General features: G+C 38.2%; 1 protein-coding gene across 2 annotated transcripts in view; it reads right to left on the bottom strand.

Moving 5' to 3' along the window:
* Positions 1–1,007: 1,007 nt before the first annotated feature.
* The window catches only part of cemip2 (cell migration inducing hyaluronidase 2), a 31,613-nt gene continuing 16,749 nt past the window's right edge, over positions 1,008–15,871 (bottom strand). For both annotated transcript variants that reach the window (XM_027141241.2, XM_027141244.2), the window contains exons 12-24: positions 15,221–15,309; positions 14,454–14,585; positions 14,297–14,332; positions 13,689–13,844; positions 13,172–13,349; positions 9,472–9,687; positions 8,873–9,084; positions 7,999–8,181; positions 6,554–6,773; positions 6,155–6,256; positions 5,918–6,063; positions 4,549–4,655; positions 1,008–3,753 (exon numbers count right to left, since the gene is read on the bottom strand). In XM_027141241.2, the coding sequence (XP_026997042.1) occupies positions 3,566–3,753; positions 4,549–4,655; positions 5,918–6,063; positions 6,155–6,256; positions 6,554–6,773; positions 7,999–8,181; positions 8,873–9,084; positions 9,472–9,687; positions 13,172–13,349; positions 13,689–13,844; positions 14,297–14,332; positions 14,454–14,585; positions 15,221–15,309 (1,965 nt within the window). In that variant the 3' untranslated portion in view covers positions 1,008–3,565. The remainder of the gene's footprint in view (positions 3,754–4,548; positions 4,656–5,917; positions 6,064–6,154; positions 6,257–6,553; positions 6,774–7,998; positions 8,182–8,872; positions 9,085–9,471; positions 9,688–13,171; positions 13,350–13,688; positions 13,845–14,296; positions 14,333–14,453; positions 14,586–15,220; positions 15,310–15,871) is intronic.

Below are 15,871 nucleotides of genomic sequence, written 5' to 3'. Positions count from 1 at the left end.
AGTCAGAAACGAAGACCTGTTGTGTCGTGTGCTACTGAGAAATGAGAGGGCTGGTAAGAGACAGAAACAGGGAAGACGATTCATATGAGAGACACCACTACGCCCCCCAGTGGTTATCCTGCACTACAGTGGAATTTTTCCTTCCAGCTCACACCATCAGTGTGTGCTGATAATTAACCATGACACACACTTAATCCTTCAGCATATACATTCATGGCCTTACTGCTAATGAGCATGTAATGGGAGGCTTTGGCAACAGTGTTCAGTGGTAAGATTTTTTTCAAATATCACTATAGCCTTTAACGGTGTAGAGGATAAATCATCTTTGTGCTGCCATGTTGCAAAATCTATGTTCCTCTGTGTCCCAACCTGTATGTACAGGAGTAGGAAGAGTTCACAATCATGTTTGTCTTAATGTTTATACCACAGCACCGACGAGGTCTCGACTCTGATTGTTCAGGTGATGGTTAATTAACTAATTACTATATTACTAATAACACCACATAATTCAAATGATGTTATTTGCCATCGAAAACTGATTTCTATAACAAGGTGTTTATATAGGCTACTGTTTAGGGAAGAAGTCAGATCAGGAGCAGTGTGAGCACTAAATACACCCAAGTCTGACCAGCTTTACATCGGTTAGCCTTTGAACTTGAACTTGAATTGACATTGAACTTGAAACCCTTTAGCTCAATTTTTCCAGTGTTTTTTTAATCATATATGAAATGATATTCAGTTCGTTTTGCCTGATCCCATTGAAAGTCCTGAGTTTTATCGGAGGTACATTTCAGTGTATTATACCATGTTAAATTGATATCCTCATACATCAATATAATGATCCACAGAGTGGATCTAATCTACTACAGGAGCTAAAGAATAGTTTTGTTCCCCTGAAATTCTTGTATTTAATTAAAAAAAGTGGGGAAAAGCCCATCAAATCACCTTTCACTGCAATAATGTTAATATGTGTAAATAACACTAAAAAAAGAAAATGACACACGTGAGAAAGTATAAATGTTTTATCAAAATTGCAGCACAAGAAGCAATACTATAGAAAACAGAAACTTTGAACATAATATAAAATAATACTTAAAGGTAAAAGGCACTTGTATACTATCACAAGCCCTCAGACGTGTTGCAAGTTTCTTTCCACCACTGAAAAACACCAGTAATAAACCCCCAACACCTTAATACAACATCCATCATGAATCTGTTTTAACAGTACAGTGGTTAACAAACAGGCAGTTTCCCTTAAAAAAAAGACAGACAAGTTGGCATTTATTTTTCTATAAAACGAACAGTGAAAACATCCGAAGGGTGATGTGCTTGTTCTTAGGCACTGAATCAGTGTTTATTTCAGGTCTGGCACGAGCACAATGTGAAGCTGAGCTGTTTCTAGAGTTTAGGATCATCAGTTCTAAAATCACTTCTACACTATCGCTGCTGAATTCTCAGTCACATCTGATTGGTCAGAAGGTGTTCATTAAAACACTTTAACAAGCAGAATATATGGCTGTTTCTAAGGTGAGGTTTTATGTAAGGAGACATTTATTTCACAGTTAAGGAGTCTCCAGTGCCAGCACGGAGGTCAAACTGTAACTGTTAGTGCTTTGCTGTTTCTCAGTAACATGATGAGCTTTGGGTTTTTTTTCTCTCAGCATCAAGAGAGAAAAATGAGAAGCTGGTGAGAAAACGACCGGTGGCTGTAGCTGGTACTGTATAACGCAAGTGAACACCGTTCCACAATATTTTAATTATTTGGCATATTGCTGCGGTGTATACGTAATACATCATCATTCGAGACTTCCTGGATGGGTGGCTTTAAAATATATATATAAATAAAATAAAATAAGCATATAGACAGCTGACTTTTAAAATTCCTAATTTGACCAAAGTGATCAATTGATCAAGTTAAATACAGAACAGATTGATATTTTAAAATGAAAACCTTTTGGCAATGATCAGGATCTGAAATATATCATCAGCACATACTATATGGTATATTAAGTGTGTAAAAAGGTTTTATGAGCAGCAATACTGAAACATCGGACAAGAAAAGACACATGGGATAATAAATAAACGCAGGAAACCTGAACATGTTTAGACACAGTTTAAGGCTCTATAGAAAATACTAGTGCTTGTCTGAGGAGTTGTAGATCACATCCATTTGAATAAATACTGCAGTAACTCCTCACTAGTGAGCATTATTTATTCTTTGTTGTTTACTTAGTAACAGCCTGCAACCTAATTAGCTTCTAGTAAGACAGCTGTATAGAAATCGACGCTCTGTACATTAGTCCCCAGCTCCGTTGCAAGAGCTCTAGTGAACTCTACACGTTTCAGTGATCAGGTTAAAATTCAGAAACATTCAGAAGCAGGTTGACGTCCATATTCTCTTCTATGGGTTGGCATCTTTAACTAAAATAACGTGTATGTAAGTCTGTTATAAGCTAAACTATTTAAATGACATCTCCAGAGTTTTGTATCCTTCTTGTCAACCCGCCATCGAGTCACTGATCACCGGTTCAGGTCACAAATCATCATTAGCCGTCAACATGGGAGTCGCAGTTATATCAGTCAGCCTCACACAGCTATTTAGGATGCAATCTGAATAATAATTCTAATTCTACATAATAATTAGCTTGGATTTGCAGCAACAGCAGAACTCGGATCTGTTGTTGTGTTGGATTGGGCAATTCTGCTATCAGATAGATCTGCAGGGACAGTGTAGCGGTTATTGTGCAAACTAAATACTAAAAACTAGCTGCATGTTGGAGATAACACTGCTAACTTTATCCAACAATACATTCTTCTATCACATTTATCACACACTTGGAAATCAGCCCTGTTGCAGCCCTTTTTCAGAGTAAAAATCCCCATCCGCAGACATGATACTCTTTAAACACCACAAAATGTTCGTCTGTTTGGAACAGTTTCCATGTTCTAGTGTTTACGACAAATTCCTAAAACAGGTTTATGGCTAAATTCAACTGAAACCTAACTGCAAACAATAACAGACCAGCTCCATATTCTTTCTTAAAACGATCTAACTGTTTGTGTTCTACTTGTGTCTGGTTATGTGTTTTTGTTTTGTTTGATTGGATGCTTAAGCCTTTTTCCTGCTTGTCTACTGAGCAAGTGTTTGCTTTGCACTCGCTTAGGAAGCTTATGAAGTGTTTGTTTTTCTACTGGTGGTGAGTTTAGCTATTTTTCCACCTCTTTAGTCTGTTGAAATGTTTAGCTTCTGCATTTACGCTCCTTCCTCAAGCATTCAAATATGATTTTTCATATATTTGCTATATAATTTAATTTGGATCTTTCCTGCTGATAGTTCTGTTGAATTTCCTAAAAGTGCAACACTGGGTGACATGGACTAGGGACAAAATACAATCATCAAAAAGGACAAAAGCGAGAAAAAAACGCAGTCTCTCTCTCTCTCTCACACATACAAACACAGTGTACTCTAAAAAAATACCCCCAAAGGTGTTTTGTCCGCCATAAATAAATAAAGTTCATAAATTCACATTCAGTCCTTTGCCTGTCGAGTTCACATTGTAAGGTCTTAATTCCGAGCTTTCCTCAGCAGTTCTAGATCTTTCCGTTGCGGTGGCTCTGGGTCTGGGGAGCACAGGTATTCGTCTAGGGAGAGCGGTATATATTTTTCCACAACCTCTTTACCCTGATTCATCAGGAGGGAAACCCACGATGGAGGTGATGATTCTCCTTGGAAGCCAAAAAATGACAGAGATTCTAGCAAAAAAAAAAAAAAAAAAAAAAAGATAACAGATCTGTTAGCACAGTTCTCTGAACTGATCCAAATAACACTCAAGTAATTATTATTACCCCTGATAATAGCATGCCAACACATTCCCTCATGAGTACCTGCATCCTCAAGGGAATAAAATATGGAATAATTGATCAATTGATTTTTTTTTGGAGAGTCATAAATACTTCTCTGTAAACACCTGTACTACTTTATTTTCATTGGATTCCTTTTTATTATATTTTGTGACATTTCCACATTTTTACTGCGTCTTGACTTTTACTGTATACTGTAACAGGTATTTTTTATTTTTATGGATTCGTTCCTTATATTTTGTTTAGGATCTGTATCTGAACTTTCTGTATCTGACTTGTATCTAACCTCTAAGCTAGCACTACATGGAAAGCTGTTATTATTGAGGGATATGAGATAAATCTAATAGTTCTAAACATTAGCAGTAAAACTGTATTACATTAAAGTTTCTGCACTTTCTTGTTTGCTGACATTGTTTCATTTTCAGCATTAATAAGAATGTGGATTAGAAACCAAATTAGCAAGATGCAATTAAACACAAGAATAAGAGAACAGAATATATGACAAATTATATTTTGTGCTAAATCCAGTGCAGTACAACCTATTGTTTACTCTATAACCCGCATACCGCATCATCAAATTGATCAGTGCATTATGGGTTTCTGTGCATCTTATAGGATGTCAGCGTTTGTGATGATGCAGTTTCAGACACATGTTAAGAAAATCCCTGTAAATCATTCACAACAAACCTTTCCCCTGCAGGTCTGCCACTTTGGCTGCTCCCAAAGGGACAAGGTGCTGTGCTACACCAGCAAATCCATCAGGTTGTCCTCTTGAGGCCAGCAGAACAATCGACCTGGGTGAGTTTAAAAACAATTCGGTCACAACGTAAAGAGCTTTTGCTAATACTGTCAGTGTGTGACATACATACTGAAGCTCTGAATATCGTGTTCGTTTTAATTAAATTTTGCTAAAAATGTGGCATCGGAGCCATCCACAGAATCAAAAAATGGGCTGAGCTATTTAAAATAAAATTAAAATAAAAGTGGGTCGCAGATTTGGGTCAGAGGAAGATGATAGATGTTAGTCTCAGCTGAGATTATAATTTTATTCATTAATGGCTCCTAAAGATGTTTTGCCAACATTAGTTGATCAATCTGTTTGATACCATCAAAACTAAAACTTCCTCCTGCATTTACATCTCACTCACTCACCGACAGCTTTCACACACCGTTCTAGTTTTAGACATAAAAACAACACACTGCCACAGAGAGTCCAGCACAGAGAGAGAACTAACAGGGCATCTTCTGGATAACGGTCTTAAAGACCTAGAACAGTATTTATATATATATATATATATATATATATATATATATATATATATATATATACACACTGTAAAATCAGTGTTTTAAAACCAAAACTTTCACTGTAACTATTTAAGATGAAATGAATGTTGAATATTTTTTTTTTGTAAATGACATTCCTTTTTGTTATATTTAATATGAGAGAGAACAAATATTATGAACCGAGGCATTCAAGGGCATTATGAAACGAGGAATTTTCCACCCCGTTTTTTTGTTTTCAGTATTTTCTATCTTTTAAGAGAACACAAACTATACTGAATATCACAACTCTAATATCCATACTCTGACTCTCCACTTTGCACAACAAATGCTCATGTATGCCATCAGCCAATCATCTGGCAGCAGAACAATGCAGAAAATCATGCAGAAACACCGAGAGATTCAGTTAATGTTTACATTTGCATGGGAGGAAAAAAAAGTGTGTTCTCTGTGACTAACTGTGGCATGGTTGTTCGTGCCGTTCAAACCGTTCACCTCATGAGATTTTCACACACAACAGTTTCTGAAAATTGCAAAGGCATGCATGTTTTTTTTTTCTTCACTATTTTGTATAAAATTGTGCCTCATTCTGATGTTTGATGTGAGCGCTAACTGAAGCTCCTGACATGTATCTGTATGCTTCCCAATTCTTAAAACTTTTAATTCACTCTACATGCAGCTTTTTGGAAATAATGCCATCTTTTTACTGTGTAAAAGTAAAAGCTAGAGCATACAAGTGTACAAGATGAACGCCAGCTAGAATAAATCTTACCGTGCTGGAATTCCAGCTTTGAAATACTGCGCCATTTTGGAGTCTTGCTTTAGAAAGACCATATGTTTGATGACATTTCCAGTGCAGGCGTCTACAGTGACGGCGAGGAAGCCAGTTGTGCTGAGGTTAAATTGTTTGGTGTTTACCTTTAAAAACAAAAATAAAAGTGAATCTATATTAGCTCTTCAGTGGGATAGTTTTGCTGTATAGAGTACAGGTTAAACTGTTACTACTCACAGTGATAAAGGCTTGTGTGTCATTTTTCTGCTCTTCAGTGAGACCGAGGGATTTGACCTGTGTTTGGAGGTAGCTGTTCCACGGGTCACTGGAAAAGACCAGCTGCACACAGATGAACAGCAGTGGGGATTTAGCAGGTAGTGGGTTTGTTTCGGGTTCAGTTGTCTTTTTTTTTTTTTTTTTTTAAACAAATGCACCGAACATAAATAAGGAATAAAACGCTAGAAGTCATGCTGTGATAGGAAAATAATAATAAAAAAAATAAATAAAAACAGGGTGGTGGGAATTATTGTCCCCATGCCACAGTTTTTCATTCCTATGAACAACAATTATGGGGAACCAGCTCAAACAAGCTATAAACCGTAGCTAATTAAATAAAAAGTTTGACAAGATTGATACCTTTGAGGCCCCACATTTTTTACAGGGCTGTGTGATGGGCACAGGCATGGGCACAGGTGCACTGGGCTCCTTGCTGTACTTGGGGTAAGCAGCAGCGGTGCAGTTACATGTTTGTTTGGTGCTTGTAGTGGCAGTGATCTTTACCCGCTCACAGCCTCGGGTAGAGCAGTAACTGTGGCCATTACGGGGATGCCGTGCTCGAGCATACAACCACAGCAAACTTAAGAAAGTGAAAAATAAAAAAAGTGAAATATCATCTCATCTGTAAGGGGCTGGGGTTAATACAGTGTGTGTGTGTGTGTGTGTGTGTGTGTGTGTGTGTGTGTGTGTGGTGTGTGTATATACACTCCCTTTTATACACGAGTGAGGCTATGTTAGGCTTGAGTGAGGCTAGGTTAGTTAGGCTAATGTTCTTATTCTGGGCCATTATGTAGAACAAAGTACTGAATGACTGCAGACTTCCCAAAGTCTACACAAACTCCTCTGTTAATTCAAAGGATCCTGGATGGTCGCTAAACTTTAGGAGTTTATTACAACAGTATCGTTCCTGCTCTTTACTAGTCTCCAAAGCTCATCTATCAAGCATAGCCATGTGTGGTGACTTACTGATTTATTGGGTTTGTACAATGGTACAAGTTGTTATCTGTTTAATTACACACAGACAGCAGATTGATCTGATCAGCAACTGCAGCTGATTGAACATCTAGCAAAAATAAAATCTGATCTCTGTCTGGGTGTGTCCTAATTAAACACAAAGCGTCAGGAAATCTCACACAAGACTATGATTGCTAGGTAAGCTTTTGAGAGCTTCAAAAGCAGGAACGGAGCTGTTGTAAGTTGACTGTCCTGCCTACTTTGAATTAACAGAGGAATTTGTGTAGATCTGTAATTATTCAGACTTTGTACTATATTCAAAGTCAGGATTGCACTTTACATTATGAATGAATGTGATCAATACTCAAATTTGTCTGCTTTGGAAAAAGCAAAAACTTATAGCATTATATTGATGCTGATTTAAACAAAAAAAAGCTCAGAGTGTTTATAGCAGGCTCGGGAAAAAAAAACTGGGAGGGTTGCTTAAACCTCACTCACCAAGTCCACCAGAGCTCAGTGAATATCACCTCATTTAGCAGATAATCCAATTTAATTAGACAGATATGATACATAAGTAATCCAATTAGGAGAATCTAATTGAATTTTGAGAGACTTCACTGTTGCCACAGCGCTAGAGTTTATTCACAATGTGTGCAAAATTGATTTTATAATTTTTGTAGTGTTGGTCTGAGTATGTTAATAACCGATATAACTGTTTTTTCTTTCTTCATCTTCTAGAACAATCTGTGGAGTTTGACAGACAGGATTGTTCACTGCAGTGTCTGTGGCACTTAACACATGTGGAGTGCCTACATTACGGCCTGTATTTCAAATAGATGTTTGTGACGTACCCAGTGTCCCGGTCAAAAAAGTACTTCCTGTCCTGTTGCCGCTTTTCCAGATCAGCCAGAGAAGATGCGGGGCCATAATCCTCCATGCCATCAAATGCGTTGTTCTGACGGTCATAAATGTCGGACATCACCTGGAAAACCGTGTCTGTAGGGTAGCAGAGGCCAACAAGCACCCAGTTGCCTCTACAACAACAAAACAACAGATGTTTGGCCCATGTTTAAGGCAATTTTCCAGGAAATAAAAGCTTCAAGGCTTAACTTAGAGCATCATTGACAATTCAAACTGCTTTTTCCCCACCATAATTACCTCATTAATCAGAAAGTAAACACAATATTATCTTGTTCTTTACATAACATTACTAGATTTGTGGAATAAAAAAACCCAGCATTGCACTTTCAAGTTTTCCTGAAGCAAATGTTGGTTTTATTAAGCTATGACTTGTAGCAAGTCCTTCCTTCATATTAAGTTATTTATTATTTCTACCAGACACCAATATTGTGTCAAATCAGTGACTCAGCCATGGTAAGTGGTTGCTCATTGGTTAAGCTGTTGGACTGATTGGATGGTTGGGAGTTCAAATCCCAGGACCTAATGCTACTTAAGCAAAACCCTTCACCTTCAACTGTTTGGTGGTTTGGCCAAATGCCATGAAGGTAAAAAGAAAACGTCAAAGCTTTAAAGAGTTGAGTCAGAAAGTCAGGAAGTCCGAGTATGATAGGGTTTAGAGGCTCTTCAGTTAGTAAATGAGGAAATAAAGTATTTTGACATGATCAAATGTCCTGCCTGAAGTCTTGGTTACAAATGTCATGTTGCCTAAATTACACTGTAGACCACAAAAGCTCCACAAATTTTTCAGTATGTTTCAGTACTTACGGGTCAAAGTTGGCAAGTAAGAGGACGACTTCTTTGGGTGCCTGACCATTCCAGTGCAGCGTGTAACTCTTGCTCAGCATCAGGACAGGCTGGTACTGCTGCGAGAGTGCTGTCTGGCTGTTAATGCCCCTCAGCACCAAGGGCTTATCGGGATACTCGTCCCTGATGATCGACAGGCTCAGGTTGGGCACGCCTTGTGTCTTTACATACACCTAGAAAGAAATCAAACAAAATGAAGAGTGTTCATATTATTTCTGGACATTTTGTGGAACTTTTTTCTTTTTTTATTTGATCTTCATTTCCATTTCCTAAGCTGCATTACACCCAAGAAACACTAAGAAGGAACTGATTTATCCAAACGGTTAGTGCTATAAATGATTGCATTAATGAACAGCGTAGTTACCATCAGCTGGAGATTAATGGCGAAAAATAAAAAAAACATTGTTTATGTTGTTGCACAATAGGTTGTTGAAAGCTGGCAGTCAATTTTCTAAACTGCAAGTTCAAGCTGTGTTTTATTTTTTTATTTTTTGCATTATTAGACTATTTTTGTAAACATAAAGTATCATGTCTGTGCAGAGACACGTTCTTCTCCTCACCTGAGCGTAGCTGCCACTGCACACGCACCCATTCCACTGCAGCACCTTCACACACTCACGGTGTTGGAGCAGGAAGTTGTCTGCTCTCACTACGTATGTGTCGGGGTAGCCGCTCACTGAGCCATCCAAGTCGTGAAAGATTGAGTTTTTGTCCCCGTCCAAGTCATTGTCCTCAAACCACTGACCAGGACGGCCAAAGAATGCTCTAAGAGTCACCTGGATACACGAGAGGTGTTGAAATGGCTCAGTGAAAAGACCATAAGGGGTTTACATGAAACTGCAATTTTGGGTTCTGTGGATCCTTTAATTATATCTATGTGTATAACCAAGTGTATATTTTATGTGTTTTGTGGACAGATGTGGATCGTCTGGTTCGGCAGAGAACTAAAGCAAATAAGCCATAATTATATATACGCAAAAACAACTGTTTTTTATGAACCTTGCAGTATGACTAATAACTTGTACTGCAGAAACATGTAGATCATTTGTGCTTTAGCCTAATTATAATAAACCCTTTAAAGACAGGTTACAGGAAGCTTACGGTGGAAGAAAACCACTGCTAGAAAATGGCCATGACTGAGGTGTGTAGTAAAGCAGGTACTGCCCTCAGAGAACACAGTGATTAAATTAAACTAAATCTGAAAGTCAGCAGTCTATGAGAGGAATACTGAGAGACTTATGAAAACACTTTGATGATATACTAATATGTTATTAGTAGAGAAAATACAGATTTAGTGCTATGTTAATGAGATTGGATCATCAGAGTTCATGATCTAATACAGCCAAAGGGTTTTTTTTTAATCTTTTGAACTTAAGAATTTAAAACCATAATTGATCAATAAAAATATTGCTAAATAGTTGGGTTTTTTTTTTTTAGTTCACACAATTTACGGTCTCAAACTTTAAAGTAATCCACTATTAATATGTAGAGGATGTAATAAACTGATGAAAGATAACGTGTGTACTGAAGGCATGGCACCACTATGGAATAAAATCACTGTCAATAATAATCGTACGTAATTCAAAGCATTTGTGTGTAAATTTTAATTTTGCGGAGTTTGATCCCAAAACCTACGGCCACGACAGTTTACAGATACGAGATTTTGCGTTTTTGTTCAAATACAACTCCAAAATGTACGACTATGACAGTTTACACACACAACGCTTGTTTTCACAACACCTCTTTTTCACACACGAAAACGGGCTGCGAAACAACTGTCAAAAATACGTCATCACGTTCACAGGCATTACTATCCGAGGGAAGATGAATCGATTCCACGAAGTGCGCATGCGCCCCGCCCTCTTTTAAACCACTGGCGCCGAAAAGGCTAAGAAAGCAATACTTGAGTAAAAGTGCAAGTATCATACTAGAAAAAGACTTTAGTAGAAGTGAAAGTCACCTTTTAGAATACTACTCAAGTAAAAGTCTTAAAGTATCTGATATTTATTGTACTTAAGTATCAAAAGTCATTTTCTGATATTTAATGTACTTAAGTATTTGAAGTAAAAGTAAAAACTAAAATTTCAGTGATTTTCAGTAGGCATAAGACCAGGGGCGGTTCTAAGATTTCATCTTTAGGGGTTTTAGCCCTCATTGAGAATTTAAAACAAGAAGAGTTTTATATTATATATTATATGACTACGTAGTAAGCCAAAAGTTATGGTATTATTAAATGGCAAAAGTGGACACCAAAATTTTATACATGATGTAATGATGCCAGTCTTGAATCAGATCAGTTCATGTATGTGTGCATTCTCTACAAACAGTGTATCCAATGAATTACGTCATTAATAAACTAATATTCACAAAGACCAAATCAATAAATGTTATTTTTATTTAGTATTGTATGGATTGTTTGCATTAATATTTTGTTTGTGCTACAACTCTGGTAATAAGAATAGTGAAATTTCACTGCTTTTGGTTGCTGTATTTGCAGCTTTCCGATTACCGTTATAGATAAACGCCCCCAGCTCTGACTGCGCGTGCACGCTGCGCGTACCTGTGCTTCTCCGTACAGCGTGCGGAGTGTAATGCAATCTAGGAGCAGTGATTCACCAAACCTCCCTTATTACAGTCACACACATTTCTTCTGATTTTATTTTGTAGTAACGAGTAACGAAGATGCTTAGTAGAAATATAACAGAGTAAAAGTGTACATTTTATCTAGGAATTGTAGTGGAGTAAAAGTGAAAGTTGACAAATTTAATTAGCGAAGTAAAGTACAGATACGTGACATTTCTACTTAAGTACAGTAACGAAGTGTTTTTACTCCGTTACATTACAACACTGCTCATCGTCTCAGGTAAGTTGGTTTTTCCTTCCAAATTCGGACATGTTTAAGGGTTAGTTATCACTAATAACAGAGAGGAGTAATATTACAGAGATAGGTTAACTATAGTAAGTAAGATTAGCTCTCAGAGTAAGGTTACATTAGGTGCTTAAAGAATACAGCTGTTTAGGAGGTCATCACTGCAGTCTGTAGCGTGATGAGATAGGCCTACATAAAAGAATTAGCAATTTTAAGTGTTAACTTACTAACAGCTGTGTACATGCACTGGAATACACAGGTCATGCAATATGTGTTCACTGCTTAAGTGATAAGTGTTGGGTCATATTTTATTGTTTATCAGGTTCCATTAGGTGACATCTTGCACTCAGCCCAGAATCTGGTAACCAAATGTTAACCAAAACTTAAGTGTTGGACATCAGAAAATGGGGAACCAGTCCAATATCATTGGACAGTCAGCACAAGAAAGAAGGTCCAAGTCAAATGGGCAGTCAGTGCAGCAGGAAATGGCTAGGTGTGAGGTGTGTGTGTGTCTTTTATGTAGGCCTATCTAATCACGCTACAGACTGCAGTGATAACCTCCTAAACAGCTGTATTCTTTAAGCACCTAATGTAACCTTACTCTGAGAGCTAATCTTACTTACTATAGTTAACCTATCTCTGTAATATTACTCCTCTCTGTTATTAGTGATAACTAACCCTTAAACATGTCCGAATTTGGAAGGGAAAACCAACTTACCTGAGACGATGAGTGAGCGCTTGGCTGCTGATCCGCCATTTCGGCGCCAGTGGTTTAAAAGAGGGCGGGGCGCATGCGCACTTCGTGGAATCGATTCATCTTCCCTCGGATAGTAATGTCTATGAACGTGATGACGTATTTTTGACAGTTGTTTCGCAGACCGTTTTCGTGTGTGAAAAAGAGGTGTTGTGAAAACAAGCGTTGTGTGTGTAAACTGTCATAGTCGTACATTTTGGAGTTGTATTTGAACAAACACGCAAAATCTCGTATCTGTAAACTGTCGTGGCCGTAGGTTTTGGGATCAAAACTCCGCAAAATTTAAATTTACACACAAATGCTTTGAATTACGTACGATTATTATTGACAGTGTTTTTATTCCATACACCACCAGATGGTGCTGTGGATTAGGTTTTTTTCTTTTTTGGGGGTTAAAGGCTGAGGCATGGTATGAAAACAAGCAAACATTATACATACAAATTAAAAGCAAATGTTTTCATTTTGAGATGTTAAGATTGTTTTTTTTTCGTGTGGACATTTTGGCATATTTTAATGACCGACTTGTTTTTATTTTTTATACAAAACGTTAAGTGTTTGATTAAACAGATTACCTTTTGGCAATTGATACACACACACAAGAAAATCAGCATGTTGTGCATGTGGAACAGAGACTTACGCTGGGCAGGAAGGACAGTGAAGATAGATTGTTTCTTGGTGTGAGCTGCCAGGCATTTTTGAGGCTGAAGCCCACGGCAGTGGTGAAGCGCTCTGGGGTCGGTGTGTATGACCTGAACGTGCTCCTCATCAGCCGCACAGGTCCATCATAGATCTGAAAGCCACGGATGGGGAACGTCCTATACATGACACACACACGGCCATGCCTTGGTGTTATACTATTGCATCAATCTGAAGCATTGGCTTTTTCCTTACTACTGGCACAGACTCTTGGATTATACAGTGGAAATCTGCCACTAACATTTTCCAACTGGGCAGAAACTGTCACCATTACTTATGACTAAGATTTTTCAAGGTTTGGCAGAATTGTTTTCTAAATCAAAAATTGTATCTTTTAATTAATTTTAACTCCAATCCTCTTACTGCATTACTGGTGCGGCGGATCGTATTTTTCCCTCATTAAACAAATGAGTTAAGTGCCTTCTTGGTTTTTAGTGTTAAATCTCTTTCACACTCACTTGTTTCGGGGCAGAGTCCTCTGAGTGCCGTCCAATCCTCCAACACCCCAGTATTTATTCTGTCCTCCGTTGGTGCCACGGTTTCTGCTCTCGCCCACAAACAGAGACTCGGATACTTCCTGACTGGAGCCCACGTCTTTAGGGTAACTGCCATCACTGACAAACACAGAGGAGTTATTACTGTGGTAATTATTTAATAACAGATTAACTGCTTTATGAGAACAGAGAATATGTAATAAAATTTCACTTGTCTCATCTGCGATTGCTTTCTAATGAGGTTAACGTTGCTCTTGTGTGACACAAGGTGCAGTGTAAATGTCATCATCTTTTTTAACTAAAGTTATTCACACAGTGGTTTGTGCATGTGAGCTTGAAAAGTGCAACTCGCATGCACAGTGTAGCAGACTGGGAGGAGTCTACAACGTAGGGACATTATCAGTCATGCTCATTAGAATATTAGGCCATGCCCACCAGGAGAGTTTAATTTGGATTAATGATATTTAAAGGCATCATATTATTAAATCGTTTTTTTATCCATGTATCTTTGTTTAGATAATAAGTGCACCCACCAGAGGACGGACAGACAGACACACACACACACACACTACCTCGCAAATGACAGTCCAACACCATTGTCAGCAAATCTGGAAGAAGTAAAAAAAAAAGCACAGTGCTCTGTTATGATGCATACATTGATGCATCATAATACATCCATGCATACATTGATTACACCAATCTTTTTTTTTAAATGATGTCGTCACCAACCCCGAGTTCTTTATGATGATGTCACCGCCACGGATCCAGGCGCCGAGGTCGTTGTTCTTAAAGGAGATCAGCGTGTCGATGAGAGCAGCCACACGCGGCTTGGTCGGGTCAGAGTTTTCATGGGGACGAAACCTGGGTCACACACACAAAATATAAATTGGTCAGGCTTGTAAACCAGTTTCATCCATGTAGTTACATGTGACTTGGACACACATTGAAGCCAGAGGTACCAGGAGGTATTAAGCTTTCTCTATTTACTTGCACACACTTCTCATGGAGGAAAGTCTGTCTGCACTTATGTGTTTTTATAGTGAACACTGTCGAAGACTCAGCATCACTTCTCAATCTCTCTTCCTCTTGGTTCTACAGAGCACTGGTGATTATAGTCTGCTGATTGTTCTTCCTCACACTGGCTCAGGATTCCACTGAACTGATCTGTACTTTGTGCATTTCACTACAGCACACAGCTTTCCAACACCTCATTCAGTGTGTGACCTGGACTGGGCTTGGAATTTTGTTTTTGTTAAATATGCATATTTGGAGGGGAAACATAATGAAGAAAAACATTTCTTCTACATTCATGTCTACTTTCCATTGGCTGGTTTCACAACTGATTAGAGTACTGCTTGTGTGGAACAGCTTCAGGCCAATCATACTAAGGTTTTTGCAGAAATGCACGTTTGTTAAGGCTTTACATGTTTTACCCAATCAAATTTTTTAAAGGATTTACAACGATTTTCATTATTCCTATAGTGTCAGTCACAGACCTGGCATTGTTGTCGAGACAGAGATACTCGCGGGGATCTGCAGCGCTGCTGTTGCTCGTCTTCACCCCCTTGTCGATAAAAAGACCCGCCTGCAAGAAATACAGCAACCAAGTGGCTTATTCTACTAATTTTACTATTTTACTCACTTTCACACAGTTACAAAGCTGATTTGACACTGTAGCTGTAGCAATGCAACAGGAGCAGCCAAAGCTTTTCAGCATTTTTGTAGGTGTGGAGGTATTTGAGTCCAGAAAAGAGTTGCAGCTGGACACCAAAGAGACAAGAAACACTGGAATAGGACATTTGAGCAAGGAAAATATGAATTGCAATAGATGGAAATGTAATCTGTAAGGACAGTGTTGAGGTAATTGTCCGATGATACATTGTGACTAAATGTGACACGCCTAGTCGAGATCCTGCAGGACAGTAACCGCATATACATCACAGTTGTATTATCATGGACTGTTTTTCTTCTTGTCATTATGTGACTGAGTCAACTTTTAACATTATAGCCCTCGCAGGACTTAATCTTAATCGAATTAAATGACATCTTGTTTCAACTAATACACATAACTGAAATGTCATCCAAGTCCACTCTGAGTGCCAACTCGGTAGACAAAGACGACTTGGTTACACCGTTTCCATTCCATG

Source organism: Tachysurus fulvidraco, chromosome 9, assembly GCF_022655615.1.
Source record: "Tachysurus fulvidraco isolate hzauxx_2018 chromosome 9, HZAU_PFXX_2.0, whole genome shotgun sequence".
Taxonomy (NCBI): domain Eukaryota; kingdom Metazoa; phylum Chordata; class Actinopteri; order Siluriformes; family Bagridae; genus Tachysurus; species Tachysurus fulvidraco.
Note: the sequence above shows the minus strand (reverse complement) of the source record. Positions and strands in the feature narration are given on the sequence as shown.